The sequence below is a fragment of the Elgaria multicarinata genome, chromosome 3 (assembly GCF_023053635.1).
Source record: "Elgaria multicarinata webbii isolate HBS135686 ecotype San Diego chromosome 3, rElgMul1.1.pri, whole genome shotgun sequence".
Taxonomy (NCBI): domain Eukaryota; kingdom Metazoa; phylum Chordata; class Lepidosauria; order Squamata; family Anguidae; genus Elgaria; species Elgaria multicarinata.
Genome location: NC_086173.1, coordinates 95,153,275 through 95,171,661, shown reverse-complemented (window position 1 = coordinate 95,171,661; position 18,387 = coordinate 95,153,275). Strand labels below are relative to the sequence as shown.

The 18,387-nt window shown below is 42.0% G+C and overlaps 1 protein-coding gene across 1 annotated transcript in view; it reads left to right on the top strand.

Annotated features, from left to right (window-relative positions):
• Positions 1 to 18,044, top strand: part of RNF145 (ring finger protein 145) — an 80,225-nt gene extending 62,181 nt beyond the window's left edge. The window contains exons 6-11 of the mRNA XM_063120933.1: positions 5,058 to 5,233; positions 7,639 to 7,779; positions 10,673 to 10,855; positions 13,988 to 14,135; positions 14,950 to 15,306; positions 16,369 to 18,044. Coding sequence (XP_062977003.1) covers positions 5,058 to 5,233; positions 7,639 to 7,779; positions 10,673 to 10,855; positions 13,988 to 14,135; positions 14,950 to 15,306; positions 16,369 to 16,803 — 1,440 coding nt within the window. The 3' untranslated portion in view covers positions 16,804 to 18,044. The remainder of the gene's footprint in view (positions 1 to 5,057; positions 5,234 to 7,638; positions 7,780 to 10,672; positions 10,856 to 13,987; positions 14,136 to 14,949; positions 15,307 to 16,368) is intronic.
• The last annotated feature ends 343 nt before the right edge of the window (positions 18,045 to 18,387 follow it).

The window sequence follows — 18,387 nt, the reverse complement described above, 5'->3', positions numbered from 1 at the left end:
CCTCAGTGCCCACAATTCCTATCACCCTCACCACATACACTGCTTTCTCTGCTGTGAAAATTATCTAAAAACAATGCCACGTTTTAACAGCAATTGCAGTATGTTAAATCTGAAGCTGGCTTGCTGTTCCTAACCATTTCTTCCTTTTTGTGTGTATGGAATGAATCCTCAGGATCCAAAAATATTACATATCCAAAATTGTGAAGTTAATGAATCACTGAAATAGCTAATTACACTTCTGCAGTCTCAAATGTAGCTATAGAACTGAAGGTTTATAAATAACCATCAGCTTGTTAATTAACAAGATGGTCTGTTCTCTTTTTAATAGCAAACTTGCTATCCAGTTTTATGCATGTGCATTTGTTAGGGGTGGAGGCAGGAGGTGAAATGGACAGGGGAAATCAAGCGTGTTTCATTGTGAAGAATGACCCATGCCAAATATCTAAAGGATTATTAATACAAATTAAATGTTAGATATGGGAACTAATGGTGAAGGATGTGGCAAAAGCGTAACGTAGTTTTGCATTTTTAATATTACTGCATTTACTGTAACGAGATGGTGTAAATTCTAGTCCAGCAGTGAGCGTCTTGTGACCCTCCAAATGTTTTGGCCTAAAACTCCCATTAGCCCTAGCCAGCATAGCCATTGGTGAGAGATCGTGGGAGTTCTAGGCCAAAACATCTGGAGGGCCACAAGTTGCCCACCCCAGTTCTAGTAGGAGAAACTTCAATCCTCTGCCTGTGACTCTTATGACATCGTTAGGGAAGACACATTCTAAGGGATTCTGCATGGAAGATTGCCCTGAGATGGGCACCTGCCCAGCATTCATGCATGTATACTTTTCCTCTCTGCTTTCTGAGCACAGAAGCTAAGCATCTGGGCTGAGGGCTGGAAAGGCCTAATTTCAGTTCTCAGTGTAACCACAAACTCACAAGATGACCTCCCTGCCTCAGCCCCTATGGGGAGGATAATAATACTGGCCTGCCTTACAAAGGTGCTAAGATAATGTATATAAAGTTGTCTGAATACTTTAAAAAACCAACCAACCCACAACCCTGCTGTATAAATGCTACGTGTTACTTTTTTGTTGTATTGAGTTGTCTCTTTATGCTGCAGGCAGGCTCTTACCAGACAAGGCCAGGAAGGTAGGAAGGGCAAGGGCCTTAATAAAAAGCAGCCAAATGTGGACTTGTAAGTCTTCAAGCAGCCTGCTGAGAACAGAAACCCTAGTTATGCAGGCATGGTAGTTGCATCCAAAGGGATCATATACAGTGTATGGCTACATATTTTCATTTTGTCCTATGCTCCATAGACATATCCTGATTACATCCTCAATGCCTCTATGCGTAAAGGAGCAGCATGGATCCAAAGTATGTTGGCAGGTTTCAGAGCTGTTATTGCAATTAGGGAGTGAATTTATTTCATTATTATTTTTATCCTTCCCTTCCCCTGTGGCTCTGAAGGCAATGTACATGGTTCTCCCCCATCTTTTTTTAAATCTTCACAACAGCCCTGTGAGGTAGGGTAGATTGATGAGAATGACTGACCCAAAGTCACCAGTGACTTTGGATCTGAATTGGGATTTTCACCTCAGTCTGCTCGGTCTTAAATCTACCTCTGTAGCCCAGCCTTCCCCCAAACTAGTGCCTGTTAGATGTGTACGACTGCAACTCCCATCATCCCCAGCCAGCCATTACACCATGCTGGCTCTCTTTGATAATTGCAGTGGCTGCTGGATAAGTAGAAAGCCTTCTGTATTTTGAGCCTCCTACAATAGTGTTAACCAGCTTTCATTCAGCATTCATAGATGACTCCATGGAAGTGTGTAAACCTGCTACTGTTTTCTCTTTGTTATTCAAGATTATGACAAATGTTTTGGGCACAGACTGTGGACCTTCCCCCTCCCCTACAGAAAATGGAGTTTTTTTGGGGGGAAACACGTTCTATAGCACCTCTAATAGAGCCCTTGCATTGATTTACTGTGTTTAACTTGTGTAGAGCCAGTGTGGTGTAGTAGTTAGCGTGTCGGACTGAGAATTGGAAGCTTGCTGGGTGACTCTGGGCCAGTCACAGACTTTCAGCCCAGCCTACCTCACAGGGTTGTTGTTGTTGTGAGGATAAAATGGAAAGGAAGAGAATTATGTACGCCACCTTAGATTCCTTGGAAGAAAAAAGGCGGGATATAAATGTAATAAATAAACAAACAATAAATAAATAAATATCAAAATGTACATCGTGCCTTGCTACAAAGCTTATTCAAGGTGGTTCATAGAAACACATACACACATAATAATGGTATAAACAGTAGAACCTAACTGTTTTTTAAACTTGGAGTACAATATAACTACAATATAACAGACTCTCAGCCCAACCTACCTCACAGGGTTGTTATTGTGAGGATAAAATAGAGAGGAGGAAGATTATGTATGCCGCCTTGGGTTCCTTAGAGAGGAAAAAAGGCAGGATATAAATGTAATAATTATAACAACAACAACAACAACAACAACAACTGTTTTTTAAAACTAACAGCAGCAGGAGCTCCAAATATAATTTCAGCTTTACTCCTATAACAGGTTCTAAATGCCTAAAGAAATTAAAACAGTGTGATTTGCCTCCAAAACCTAAGAAAAGATAGACACAGGCAGCGTGGGGAGAGACTCTGTGCTACCACAGAGAAGGCTGTGCTACTGGTGGCTATTCAGTTACAATGTATCTCGTGAAACAGATGTGTCACCCAAAAAGGGCCTCCCCAGAAGTTCTTGTTGGGACCAGGATGTTGTATGTTAATGGTTTAGATTGCCTTAGTACTAATTAATGTAAATGCAGTAAAATAAGTTGGCTTTCCAATTACATCTGTGTATGAAAACTTATTGCCCATTAAGCAGTGCCATAGTTTCGCAACATCTAGGAGGAAAAGAAGTTCAGGTGCATTGTCCTTAAGGGACCATGCTCATACGTCTGTTCTGCTAACTTCCTGTGCACATAATGGGCAGAAGCCAATGCTGTGTGAGCAGAACTCTATTTGCATAGCAGGGCTGTCTCCCTCTTTATTCCTCCCTGTGTGCTCCCCATAAATCTGCTCCAGAGGATCCCCCAACCCTCCAGAGCAGATATTGAAAGCATGCAGTTGGGAGGGGGGGAAGAGAAAATTGTCACCCTCCTGATTCCACTGATGGAAGCAGTTCCATCAGCAGAAAAACTATGTTAGATTTCATCCAGTGGCATTAACTTCTTGGGGATATCTGAACAATCTGGACAATATTTACAACCTGCTGTTTCGATAATAGAGATGATAATAAAAAAATACTGTGGTTAAGAATAGCAGTGTGTAATGTAGGCTAGAGAGACTGGAATGGTGTTCTAAGAGAACATAATTGCCACTAAGTTAATTTCCCCCCATGAATTACTTTTCAGGAAATCTGCCTGCAATCAGAACATAATTATAGCTCCGAACTGGCTTTGTGTTAAGATTCTAATCCACTGTAATTTAGGGTTAGGGAATAACAACCTTTACTAATAATATGTTGTAATCAGAACCTTATTTCTCCTGAAATAAGAATATGTATATACCGGTCAAAATGAAACTGGCCTTATGCTAAAGTAAAATAAAATCCCAAACACGACACTGAAGTCCAGGATAGTTATCGTATATATTCCCAGACCGGCACTTGTCTTGCCGTAGATTGCCCTAAATTGGCTTAACAATGATTTTCTGAGTTTCTATCCCAGTTGATCTCACTTATATGATTGGTTGCCTTTGCTCAGTTCAAATTCATTCACTGTAAATCAATATTTGGCTCATAAGTTTATTTCTGGGACTTGGAAGTGACATTGTTATCGGGAGGGTTTTTTATGCCAGATGAAAAAAACGTTCCAAAATAGAATTTAAACTAGCACATCCTGCTTTGCAGCCATGTCTCCAGAGCCCTGCAATTCTGAAATCACAACTCTGGGGTGAAGAGTATAGGCAAAACTGGCTGCACACCCCATTTCCAGGGGCAAGCTAGTTTCCATCAGTCTTGTCTAATGAACTTTCCCCTGTTGTTTCCCATTTGCTGATGGCAGTGTGTACTTATCTGTCTCTCCATCGGGGAAGCAACCCTAAGGAAGCAGCAAGTGCCTTACAATAAAGTCTATTTAAAACTTTCCAGAGCAGAAGTAACAGTTGGATTCACAAAGTACGTGTCTGCCTCCCAGCACTAGCTGCAGAGTGCAAAGAGCCCTTGAAAAGATGCATATCCTGTAACTTCCAGTGTTACCTGTAAAGTAGTTCTTAAACTTCCCCTTCTCCAAAACAACCGTGCCACGATTTCAGTTGAATACTTTTTTGGTGCTCTTGGAAGTTTGCAAAAGGTAGATCCACAGTTCCCCCAAAGAACTCTCAAAACACCAATCAGGCTATTCTGCCGTCAGCATTGCCTTGACTGAACTGCAAGCCGCAGAAGCTTTTGTGAAAAGCTAATGGCTTACATTTCCCTTTGCTGTTTTAGGTGACATTTTGATCTCCCCTTGCTTTCCCACCCCATATTGCTCCAGACTCATCTACGACTGCTCAGAGAGCATTGCAGAGTTCAAAGGTGTTGGGTTCTTTCCTGGCCTAATAGCAAATATGCCGGGAGAACATGACCTAACACAGACTACTGTACTGCAGAAAGGGAGAAGTGCTTATTATTATTTAGGGGTCAGTAAAGTGCCTTAACTCTTAAAAGATGCATTCACACACCATGTACACACACACACACACACACACACACACACACACACATACTGTTCTCTGCACCATTAATTAAGCAGTAGCAACAAAAAAGTGCAAGGAGGAGGAAGTGGTGACTCAGTTTTGTGACACTTGCTTTTTAAAAAATGTTTGCAAGTGACTTGTCAGCAAGAATGTATAAAAGATAGTAGGCGTTTGTCGGTTTGTGATTAGGTTCTGATAGGCCACCGCAGTTGGTTCACCACTAATCCTTTTGAGTTAAGGATGCGTTGAATATTTACTGCTAATACTTAGATTTTGAAAAGAAACAGGCATCATTTTTTCTTTGTTTGCCTTGTCCAGGTGGTTGAAGTGTATGGCCTCCTGGCCCTGGGAATGTCTCTTTGGAACCAGCTGGTGGTCCCTGTCCTCTTCATGGTCTTCTGGCTTGTATTGTTTGCTCTTCAGATCTACTCTTACTTCAGCACACGGGACCAGCCTGCCTCTAGGGAGAGGCTTCTCTTTCTCTTTCTAACAAGGTAATGAACTATATCCTGCAGCTGCCGATTGCTAATTTGTGCTGTTAGAAACATGACAAAACTTGCTTTCTACAAAAGAGGAGGCAAAGCCACTCCAGGCAGGTTTGCACATGAGCCAGTTCAGATATGCACCATCAGAGAAATGCTATGATAAGGCTCACCTCGTAAGCAGTGAAACGTGCACCATTGGGCATTGGGAGCTGTTGATTCCATTTACTTTTTCTCTGCAGTGAAGTGGTTTGAAGACTGTATTAGAATACAATTCCGGAGAAGGCTTTTGGGTAGCTTTAGTAGCTAAAATTACCCAAAGGGAGTGGCCAAGGACTTTCTCCGCCCCCAGTCAGAACAATCCTTGGATCGTACATTCACTTTTTCCCAGTGAAATTGTTGTTTTCACCCACTCCCTAGTTTTGAAGTCCCTCAGGATTTATTACAGTCTTGTGAATTCTAAGACCTCACTATAAAACGTGTTGTGGCCAAGCAGTTAGAAAACCATCCTTCCTGATTAGAGAATTTAAAACCAGATCATTTTTAGGGTTGTGTTCAAAACTCTCAGTGGAGTCAAACAGAGAATTTCACTGTACAACGCAGTAATAAAAGGTTTAAGGGAAAATGAGACTTGGACTGATACACGTTGCTGGATTTCCTCCAGGATCATATTTAGTTTGCTTTCATCTGCAGTAATGTAGAACCAGAAATAAATGTAAACCAATGAATGGGTTCACAGGGTTACACTTCAAAAGGGACCCAAACCCTATGTGACAACATAATTTTTTCTTTTACAACCTTGTTAGGCTTGTACAAGCCATCTTTGGCCTCATGTATACCAGTAATTGTGTAGAGAAAATATCCAGTAATTGTGTAGAGAAAATGCTCTATGAACCAGAAATAAAAATTTACCGTATTTCTTCGATTGTAAGATGCCATCGATTGTAAGGCGCACACTAATTTCAGTACCACCAACAGAAAAAAAAAACTAAGACACACCCGCGATTCTAAGACGCACCCTGTTTTTAGAGATGTTTATATGGGGGGAAAAGTGTGTCTTAGAATTGAAGAAATAGGGTATTTATGTTTGGTGTCCTACCACGATTATCTACTTATTTCTAACACTTTGGCCAAATGGGAACTGATGTATCAAATCCATCTGCATCTTTATGGACAATTTTGAATTGAAATATCAGTGGCCCTGTTCACATAATCGTTGCTGAGCACTGTGCTGGGCAGTTTTTTTAATATTCAAGCCTCTGGTTGTCATGGCTTGGGCGTTGTGAAAGGCTTAAACAACCCTTGTATAGCCCTAGAACAGGCCACCCAGGTTCCCATGACACAACATGCCGTGCTGTGAATATTCAAAATGACCACATGCTAGCACCAGCACATGCCGCAGCCCATCGCAGCTTAAATAAGCCACAGTGGGCTGTTCAATCATGCAAATGAGTCCAATGGCTCCATTCACACAAAATGCTAAGCCATAGTTTCTGGTAAACATGGTTTGTTGCTTTGGACATGAATTGTTTTGTTTTGCCTATTTCAGGTTTGTTTCTCTCCTGCCCGTTTTGCCAGCCTTCAGAGCAGTTTTATTTTCAGATTGCTTTTGCTTGGCATCTTTGTTTCAGCAGTGATCAGATATCATGACAAACCATCATAAGCCAGCAACAAACCATGGCTTCTGTTTGTGGTTTATAGGCAGTTAACAAACAATAGTTTGTTTTCAGAGAAGGGTTCAGGCACAATGACCGAGTTCAGATGACACACTGCAGCTCATTGTGGGTTATTTAACCCATAATGAGCCACAGTTCCAAGTTGCATATCCAACCCCTATTCTGGGGTTGTTGTGTTGTGTGAACTCGGCGAGCATGCAAGGGATAAAAAATCCTCCCATCTCTAAAACAGACTGTGTTATATTGTTTAACCCTTGCAGAGCCAGCCAGGTTAAATATTCAGGTTGAGGCCTGCACATGCCACGGCTTGTCCTGGCTTAAATAAACCACAACAAGCCGCAACATGCTGTGTGAACCCAGTAAATAGCAATCCAGATTTCAACAAGCTATACCATGGCTTACCATTATGTATAAACCAGGCCAGTGAATAAACTGAAAGCATTAATGTTTTTGATTAGTGAAAAATGATTTCTCATTAAATTTAAGCAGAGCAGTGCTCCCAAGTTAATACTGTCTTGTAATACATACTGACAGAACCCCAATGTCTCCATCTGATAGATATTGCTCACACCGTGGGGGTATTTAAGGCTGATACACATTTTCATTTTGGACTGCTATACTAAATCTACAGATCGTAAGCCTCGGGAGGGGAGGGTGCTCTCAGTCCCATTCTGTGTTTCTAGCTACCTACGTAGCATAGCTGTTCAAATTTCTAATTTAGCTATATTTTCTCCTTCGTAGTATTGCAGAATGCTGCAGCACTCCGTATTCTCTTCTGGGTTTGGTGTTTACAGTCTCCTTCGTTGCACTTGGAGTTCTAACCCTCTGCAAGTTTTACCTGCAAGGCTACCGAGCATTCATGAATGACCCAGCTATGAATAGGTAAGTGCATCGCTGATGATGTATATCCCTTTGACAGTTTAAGTCACGTTGGTTAGGCTGAAGCAAAGGTTTTGCACTGCATAGTTTTAAAAGCCTACATTATGTACTCTTTTTTAAAAACACTCCCCCACAAAAAGTCTTCAAGTCCCACTGAAATACAGGCTCTCTTCAATCTCTAGTTATTCCTTTATTTAAAGAGACATTCTTCTTAAGTCCTTTGCAATGCATTTTGAAATTAAACATACAGAGCTCCACTCCAGCTTTCCAAATATATTGTATTTGTTCCTCGTTCTCTTGGATTCTGAGATGCGTTCACTGATTTGTTTATCTTCCTGTATTCATTTGCACGTCTGGTGGTCATTTCTCTACCAAGGTTCCATTGCGTCTCCTGTTTTCTTCTCCTGCCCCTTTTATAACTATTGTTCCCTGATGGAACATTCTACTTTTGAGAGGCCTCTTGAAAACTGCTTCCTTGCAGCCTTCCTAGAACATCTCTTCCCTTGTTCTTATTTCCTAACATGGTGTCTTTATTATGTTTTGGTGGATGTGCATCTGTGATGACTTGCCACCTTGATGTGTGGTCCTAGTCAGTTTCCCTTGCCTCATTGTGCTAGCCTTATCATAAGTGGCTGGGGAACATGGGAAGGAGGGTGCTGTTGTACTCACATTCTGCTTGTGAGTTCCCCATGGGCAGCTGGTTGGCCATTGTGTGAACAAAACACTGGGCTAGATAAACACATGATGATGACGACGACAACAACAACAACAACAACAACAATAATAATTTGTTACCCTCCTCTCCCTCTGGATTGAGGCAGGGTACAACACAAATGCAAACACCATAAAATACATATAACTAATTAAAACATTTAAAACTAAAATAATAATGGCAGCCTGGCTCTTCTTATGTTCTTAACCAATGTTCTGTTCAGGGTCCTTTTTCATACCACCATTTCCTTTCTTTTTTTACAGTGAGACAACCAGTATAATTTTCTTTCACCCTAAAAGCCTGTTTAAGTTGCAGGGGGAGAGAGAGGGAGCTGAAAATAATTCCCTTTCTCTGACAATGGACTAGAATAAAAATAGGAATTTATAATAGTGCAGCTGATCTTTAGACTGCTGAAAACTTGTTTCCATCCATAAGCAGATAAACTAGACTTAAAAATGAGCCAAGGACAGAATAGTTTGGTAGTGATCCAAGAACATTTCAGGTGAAGCTAATATGTAGCAAAACATTTCTCAATCACAGTACAATACATTACATAATGTGTACAGTTTCACAGGTCTTTAATGTAGGGCCACTGTGATTATTGTTTTATAGAGGAAGAATTAGCACGGAAAGATGGTGACTTGCCTAAGTCTTCCCATCTAGTTTGTGAAAAGAGATTTGAATTCAAGATCGACCCTCTGCATTGGGTATTTTCAACTGGTAGCCAGAATCTATAGCCTCACCTGAGGAGACTGAAAAGGTGAAATAGAGCTGTATGTTTTAAGCATACTGATGGCAACACACTCTAAAACTCTTGATGACCAGGTTGATGTTAAATAGCATGGGGGGACAAAATCTATAGCTGCAGTATCGAACTACTGGAGAATCCACAGGGCAAACAGTATCTCCAAGCATCACCTTTTGGAGCAAACCATCAAAGTAGGAGTGAAATCATGGCAATGCATAACCTCCTACTCCCAACTCACTCACCTCAAAAGGGTAGTACTGAAAACCACTGACAGATCAAGGAGAATCAACAGGGTGACACTCACCTTATCTTTCTCCTGACATAGGTCATCATCTAGGGCGACCCAAGGTTGTTTCTGTGCCAGAACCAAGCCAGAACCCTGATTGAAATGGATTCAGAAAATTGGCCTCAGCCAATAGCATCTGGAGCTGGTTGATAACCATGTGCTCAAGGGCGTTGCCCAGGAAAGGAATATTTGTCACCAACCTAAAGCTGTTAAGTTCTTCCAGATCCAGGGTGGGTTTCTTTAGGAGTGGTCTCACCACTGCCTTTTTCAGTTGGCTCAAGACCACCTCCTCTCACAAAGAGGCATTGATCCTTGGCCTGTCTGGTTGTTCCCTTCCTGCCAGTTTTCATAAGCCAAGAGGGGCAAAGATCCAATACAGAAGTGGTTATTTTATTTTATTTATTTATTACATTTTTTTACCGCCAATCATGTGCAAAAGGCAACAATGTTGCCACTTCCATCACCTTATTTATTTATTTATTTATTTATTTATTACATTTTTATACCGCCCAATAGCCGAAGCTCTCTGGGCGGTTCACAAAAATTAAAATCATCATAAAACAACCAACAAGTTAAAAATACAAATACAAAATACAATATAAAAAGCACAACCAGGATAAAACCATGCAGCAAAATTGATATAAGGTTAAAATACAGAGTTAAAACAGTATAATTTAAATTTAAGTTAAAATTAAGTGTTAAAATACTGAGTGAATAAAAAGGTCTTCAGCTGGCGACGAAAGGAGTACAGTGTAGGCGCCAGGCGGACCTCTCTGGGGAGCTCATTCCACAACCGGGGTGCCACAGCGGAGAAAGCCCTCCTCCTAGTAGCCACCTGCCTCACTTCCTTTGGCAGGGGCTCACGGAGAAGGGCCCCTGTAGATGATCTTAAGGTCCGGGTAGGTACATATGGGAGGAGGCGTTCCTTCAAATAACCTGGCCCCAAACCGTTTAGGGCTTTAAATGTCAATACCAGCACTTTGAATCGGGCCCGGACCTGGACTGGCAGCCAATGAAGTTGTAAAAGGACTGGCGTAATGTGATCTTAGGAAGATAGTTGTATGTTAGTTATACCATTTTAAGACTGAGTCAAATTCATTAGTCCGCCGAAACTTATTCTTGATTTTCCCTTTCTTTTTTTAATGCAAAGGGGGATGGCGGAAGGAGTCACGCTTTTGATCCTGGCTGTGCAAACTGGATTGATTGAACTGCAAGTTGTCCATCGGGCCTTCCTGCTCAGTATTATCCTCTTCATTGTGGTTGCATCCATCTTGCAGTCCATGCTTGAGATTGCGGATCCTATTGTCCTAGCACTGGGAGCTTCAAGAGACAAGTAAGCCATGCATTCTTGAATGCTGACAGCTGTCTTTGCATTCTTGTTGTTTTGGAAAGAAATCCAATAAATTGTGGCTCGTAGACTGTGGGGCTGGTTCAGAATGGACACCAAACTATGGTTTGGCACTCTGAGAGCAAAGCCTTTGATTTGCTGCAGGCTCTCATGCTCCTTGCTCTATGGCAATTTCTTTCTTGCTTTGAGGCAAATTATTGCTTGCCATTTCATTTGAGCTGACAAACACTGTGGTTTCTAATGCTAGTTTGCAAGGTAAGCACAAACCATAGGGAGAGACCATAGCTCAGCATAGAGCCCGTGGTCTGCATGCAGAAGGTCTCAGGTTCAATCCCCGGCATTTCCAGGTAGGGCTAGGAAAGAATCTTGCCCTGAAAGCCACTGCTGGTCGTTGTCAACAACACTGGGCTGGATGGACCAAGGGCCTGACACAGTCTAAGGAACCTTCCTCTGTTCCATAGTCTGTAGGTTTGGACAAAACAGCAAGCAATGGTTTGTCTCAAACAGGGAAAGAGGGGAGAGGATTGCTGCATTCAAGAAGCCCAATGCTCCTTGAAAGCCTAATCTCGGTTACATCTGAACCAGCCCTGTATGTCTGGGAGGCTGCAGGGCATAGATGTACAGGTAAGAGGTACAACCGATGCAGTCTAGCATGCTCTGCCTGGCACTATTTCTAACATACCAAACTAGTCCTCAGGTTCAGCAGTTACCCTATTTTAAGCACGTATAAATAAACTGCTAAAGTGATACCATGAGGGATAACTTGCCCCTTCTACTAACCATCTGCCAGAACATAGTCGGAGGGAGGGAGGGAGGGTGTTTTACATATAGATATATAAACAAATATCTTCAGTTCGCTGAGCATGATAGAAGGCACCAAGATGGGATTGAGAAGATGGAGCAAGCAGGCCCAATGGCAAGTGAACGATTCATATCAGAAAGTGAAAACAGCAACAGAGGGCAATAAATCGTAAGAGAAGAGGAAGAGAATTTTAAATGTAATGGCTAGAAATTGTTTCCCCGAGCAAAGGTAGGAGGAAGTTGGGCCCAAAAGTGGTTTGGTGTTACTTCTTACTTACAACCTAATTCATTAGCTTGAGGCTTTGGAAGATGCCCTAGTAAGAAGCTGTTATTTTTGTAACCATCCCAATCTTCCATGCAGCTTGTCTTCCTTTCTTGTCTGTAGCCCGTAAGTGTTGTAAATAAGGGGAGGTTTATTTATATCCACAGTGTCTGTTTTGTTTAGAGTTTACTTGTGACCAGCACAGGTTGTCTGCACCATGTTAATGCTAAATTTATTAGCACAGGGAAAAGAGAATGTTGTAGCTGCAGGATGGCAGTGAGCTAACTCCTGTAAATTGGACCTGGTGACAGCAGGTTGTAACTCAATCCTGCCGGATTCAAACCAGCTTGTGGAAAGATGATCTGGAAAAGGCCATAGATGGTGCTTGAGTAATGTTCTTAAACTTTAAGATCCAGATGTTGTGCCTTGCTATTTCCATAAATGATTGATATTAGAATATGCAAGTCCTCTAGATAGAAGCAGCTTTAGCTTGAGGCTGTGGGTTCTTTTTTCCAGGAGATACCTGTGTGTGCACTTCACGGATCTGTACTCCGAAGGAGAAATAGCCCTTTCAGAGGGATGGCATGTGTCATCCTCAGTAGAACTAGGTCATGGGTAAGAAGCAACATGACACCGCTGCTGAATAATAATAATGCCATGAAGGCTATCTGAGCACTACTGCCCCTCGCCCCCTTCTGCTGAAATGGGAGGCTGACCACATTCAAAAGTAATAAGAACCTTGATGAGCTTGTAGGGCTGTGCAGAGTGGCTCTTCTCTGCCCTGAAATTTGTGGCAGAGCTCCATTGAGTGAGTTCTCCACTCTGATTTTCAGTGAACCCTCTTTGTACCACCGGATTACTCGTCGGAAAACTGCTCCATTTTCAGAATGCTTACATCTCAGTCATTTTTAAAGATAAAGAGATGAAACTTGGCAGCATGATTGCTCTTAAGTATACCTGCATCCTGTGATTTTTAAGATTTTTTAAAATTTTCCCCTCAAACGCACCCACAGACCTCATTCTGCATTAATTCACCCCTGCACATTTATGGCGAGTGGTTTTATCCTTTACTTTGATGCTGATTTTTCCTATCTTGTAGACCTCCCAGGCTGTTAGCTCTTAGCACACGAAAGCCAACGTCTGATGAATAGGAACCTAAGAACAGCCAGGCTGGATAGATTAGTGATTATCCATCATTCTATTCACAAAGTAGCCAACCAAATGCCCATGGGAAGCTCATAAGCAGGACATGAGCTTAATAGCACCATCTCACTCACAATTCCCAGTATCTGGCTTACTGCCTCTGATACTGAAGGTAGCATATAGCCATCTTCCATGAATTTGTCCAATCCCTTTTTAAAGCCATCCAAATTAATGACCATCACTTCACCTTATGGTAGTGAATTCTATAGTTTACATATACACTGTGTAAAGAAGTACTTCCTTTTATCTGTCTTGAATTTCCCATCTTTCATCTTTATGGCATGGCCCAGGGTTTTCGTATTATGGTGAGGGGGAGAAAAAATATCTCCATATTCACTTTTTCATACTATGCGTAATTTTATACTTCTCTATCATCTCCCCTTATTCACCTTTTTTTCCAAGCTAAAGAGATGAAGATGTTGTAATCTTTCCTCTTAGGGATGTTGTTCCAACCCCCTGATCATTTTGGTTGCCCTTGTCTGCTGACTTGTAGAACAGGAAGAAAGGCAAATTCACCCTGTCTGGCATGTCCTTGGAGGTTCTTTCCTTAGGTTAACCCCTAAACAAGACTGAGTTTCTTAGTTCAGACATAACAATAATGACCCCAGAAAGGAGGCATTCCTGGGTTATTTAGAAAAACAGAAGTAGGCAAACAGACTAGAACCAGCTCATTTGCTCGCTCCTACTTGTTCACAAGCACCATGATTGTGTGAACCAGGTCATAGATACTATTTACATGTCTTCAGGAGAAAAGTATTTTAAAAACATGTTTGGTACATTCAGCAACAGTTCATGACATTCTCACTGCAGAAATCTAAAGCCAGTTTTGTTCTTTGAATTTTGTTTTTCAGGAGCCTTTGGAAGCATTTTCGTGCTGTGAGCCTGTGCTTGTTCTTGCTGGTCTTCCCAGCTTACATGGCCTACATGATCTGCCAGTTTTTCCACATGGACTTCTGGTTGCTGATCATTATTTCTAGCAGTATTCTCACCTCCCTCCAGGTATGACATAATAGCATCTTGTCTGCTGTTGATGATTTTTAGTTCCTCCAGGACAGCAAGGTCTGTGTGAAACAAGGTGGGAAAATATTAGAAAATGAGAACTGGAAGGTAGGGTGCAAAATTAAGCATACTGTTGTTAGAAAGTCAGGATGGAACATTTTCCATTTATCTTGTTCGCTTTATCTATAAGAACTGTGATTACCTGTGTTCCTAACTAAGCACAATGCATTTGTTTATACAGTACAGATTATAAGATTGCAATGGGTGCTATGATGAAGCCCCATTGATTTTGACATAAAGCCTTCATGTTAAAACTTCTTTGGTGATGGACATTTTATAGAATGATTATAGAAAATGTCCATCACCAAAGAATTTTAAACATAAAGGTTCTATGTCAAAATGTTGGGCACAATCCTGCCAAAGTTGAGCACTTCTAAGTCCTATTGATTTTTATAGCAGAGTTGAGCATCAATCTCTCATTGAAATCAATGGGACTTATAGCTGCTTAAGTTTGGCTGGACGGTGTCCAGAGATATTAAATGTATAAATCTATCCTAAACATGGTGTAATGCATTTGTGTTGAAACACTTGACACTAAAATAAAATCTTCCACTTTTTAATTTATTTGTTTGTTTGTATTTACAAAGCCCTCATTTTGAGTCTTGTTAACAAGGAATTTACTGAAGTGTATTTTTATACATAATGCAGATGCTTTATTAGATTAAGGATCTATAAACTCACCCAAACATATTGAGAAGTTCTACCCTTGCGACAGGCCTGTTTTAATCAAACGTACAATTCTTCCTATTCCCAGGTACTTGGGACACTCTTCATTTACGTCTTATTTATGGTTGAGGAGTTCAGGAAAGAGCCAGTAGAAAACATGGATGATGTAATTTACTATGTGAATGGCACCTACCGATTGCTGGAGTTCCTGGTGGCTCTCTGCGTTGTAGCTTATGGAGTATCCGAGACCATCTTTGGAGAGTGGACTGTGATGGGCTCCATGATCATCTTCATTCACTCCTATTACAATGTGTGGCTTCGTGCTCAGTTGGGATGGAAAAGCTTTCTTCTCCGCAGGGATGCAGTGAATAAGATCAAATCACTGCCCACTGCTACCAAAGACCAGTTGGAACAACACAATGATATCTGTGCCATCTGCTACCAGGTATGTGGTTTGGCTGAAGAGAACTTTCATGGAAATGGTTCTGTCTCCTCCTTGTGGTGTATCATAGGAAGAACTGATGTTCCTGTCTTGAGTAGGCTTATGAATAAATCGAGCTGGGGAAGTTACCCTGTTAAGAGACTATAACAGGGCTGGCACTGCTCCAGACCCTCCACTACACATATAATATAGCATACATTATGAAGCCCGATCTGCACAATGGCCTGATTTGCCAGAATGATTTCAGAGAAGCTCTTGCTGGTCAGGTTGCTGTGGCAGGCAGGGCTAGAGGCAAAAGTGGGCAAGGCTGAAAAAACCAAGCCCCTAAAATTCATTGTGACCATTTGATAGTATCTGCTCTCAAATAAGCAGGACAAGCCTCTCTGTATGTCTGCTCAGAAGTAAGCAGGGCTGAATCACTCAGCAGCCGTTTCAGATAGCATCCCAAATATCACCCATGCCTGTCTACACAGTAGTAAAGAGGACAAAGCTCAGAAGGAAGCAGGACTGAATAAGCTCAGAAGGAAGCAGGACTGTGGGTCAGAGGGCCCTGGCCCCTCTGACCCACAGGAAAAAACTCTTGTCTCTGATCAGGAACTGATTGGAGTTAAGAGTTTTTCCTTCCATGGCAGAGGGGGCGGGGCCTGAGAAAGGGGCGGGGCCATTGTTTGGCCAGGTGGGGATACAGCCAACAGACCAGAGGTTGCCTATCCCTGCTGTAGAAGAACTAGTTGCCCAGAAATTAAAAGAACACTTATATAAATTAGATGGTAGCCTTTCAAGCAAGTATGGACTTGGAAATAACAAGGAAAGCATTACTTCCTTTTTATGCTTTAAATTCCCCATGCTCTCTGTCCTCTGAGAGTTTTTGTGTGCCACTAACACAGAGCGGTATGACATGAGTCTGTGAAAATAATGATAAAGGATGACCACTGCAGATGGATGTTTGGGTCATCATAGTGTACCATTAGCAGTTGATCTAGGCCTAACTGGATTTGGGGGCAGGTACAGGAGGCCACATTTGTGCTTGGCTGTTGTGTGATACCTCTGCCTCTTCCCTTTCAGGACATGAAGTCTGCTATCATCACACCTTGCGGCCATTTCTTTCATGCAGGCTGTCTTAAGAAATGGCTGTACGTGCAAGAAACCTGTCCCCTGTGCCACTGCCAACTTAAAAACCCTACTCAGCCCCCTGGGCTGGGATTGGAGCCTGTGCCACAGCCAAATCCCGGAGCAGAGCAAAATACTGTTCATCGAGAAGCCACTGAGCCCCCTGGTGTAGAACGCCAGGAAGGGCCAGGAGGTGGATCAATTGACAATGGACAAGCTGTCAAGGGGCTCAGTTCCCTGCAGGACTCTATTGATGCCAAGGACGGCTCTATCAGCGCGGACACTGCATCTTCCAGTGAGGCCAGCCAGCGGGAAACTGCCACAGAAGAACTGGTTGAAAAACAGGAAGAGGTTGTCACGCGAGATCTCGGGGGCTGCATCCAGAATTGAACTAGCAGAGGCTAGCACAAGAATCAGCACTCCATGGGCCTCCGGCTCAGCAGACAGAATCCCACCCTTTTTACTGTCACGAACACGTTTAACTCTCAGAATGCTGGCCAAAATGTATTTATAATATCCCATGCTGATTTCCGTGAGCTGCTTGGTTTACAGGGCTGCCAGTGCATTCCACTGGGAAACTACTTTAAGAATCTGCCGCCATGTTGCAAAAGGGCAGAATCTGGAAATCAAAACTGAGTATTTTTGGAAGGGAAAGTGGGAGGCGGGAAGTGGGAACTTGAGGAGGTGCGGGAAGAACGAGGAAGAACGAGACGGGGAAGCAGGGGAGAGTGTTGCTTATATCGAAAAGGGAGAATTTAAACTGAGGGAGAAAAGGGGTGTGTTTTGTACCCTTGGCCTTGTTGTTCAGCAATGAATGGCGCTCAGTCAAGAACCCTGGCCAAGATACTGTAAGGGCCGGAGGTTCTTTTTAAAAATAAAAGATATCAAGGATTGTGTTGGGGAAGGACAGCACTCAAGTATGTCAGGGGTGATGCTTTGGGCATGTCGGGGGTAGGGCATTTGCATTCATGTAATCTATAGCAATTCTTGACTTTTTATGATGGAGTCTTCAACACTTCAATGTTTAGGCAACTTTTTGTTAATGAACACTCTGGACAGCGTGGGCTGTGTGAAGTAAATTAAAATCCCGGTGAACTCTTCTCTCCACTCCGCCCGTGAGTGCAGGAGAGACATGGGGAGGGGTTTTAGGACGCTGATTGAAGCCTCTCAGTGCTGTTCAGTTCTGTGTAGTGTTTAATTTCTTGCAGCTGAATTAAAGCAGTATTAATCTCCTGGCAATATTTGCACCTTTGGAAATGAGTACATAAAATGTATGATCAAACGCCGCAAATGCCAACTCCTAAAGCTGTTAATAGGATTTGCACCTTTTTCTTCTTCTTTGACAACGATGTGTGCGTATTTAAATTTTTACATCCATCATGGCTTTCAGGTAGAACTAGGGACTGGGGGCGGGACGGGAGCTGGCAATTTTTTTATGTGAATTTTGATATGAAAAGGAACTAGTCATTTATTTATACACTTAGGCTTGGCTTGTTTCTTTGTTTTTGTTTTCCTCCGGAGTTATTGTTCCTGTGAAATGTGGACATTATTTTATTTTTTAGTAGTGAATTTGGGTGTAGACTGACAGACATAGATGAATGTCTCAATAAACTACATTTGAAGATTTTGTATATTTGATCCCCTTGTTCTTTCATAGGAGAAGTTTTCTTAACAAAATGTAGGCAGATATGCTACCTATGAACCTCAGAATGTCTTAATTTACATACCATTACAAGGCTGATTGTGAGGCCTGGTAGTATTTTGTAGAATGCAGCAAATTTCAGATTTCATTATATAGTTTTTCGCACAGGTTTCATTGTATTTTTTTTTTTTAAAAAAAGTTTCTAGCACGTATGGCTACAGACATACACTGGAACATAGGAAACGATGTTTCAGATCAAACTATTTTTCCATCAAGCCCAGTATCCTGTGTAATCTGACAGGCAACAGGGCTGGCCCAACACATCTTATTGC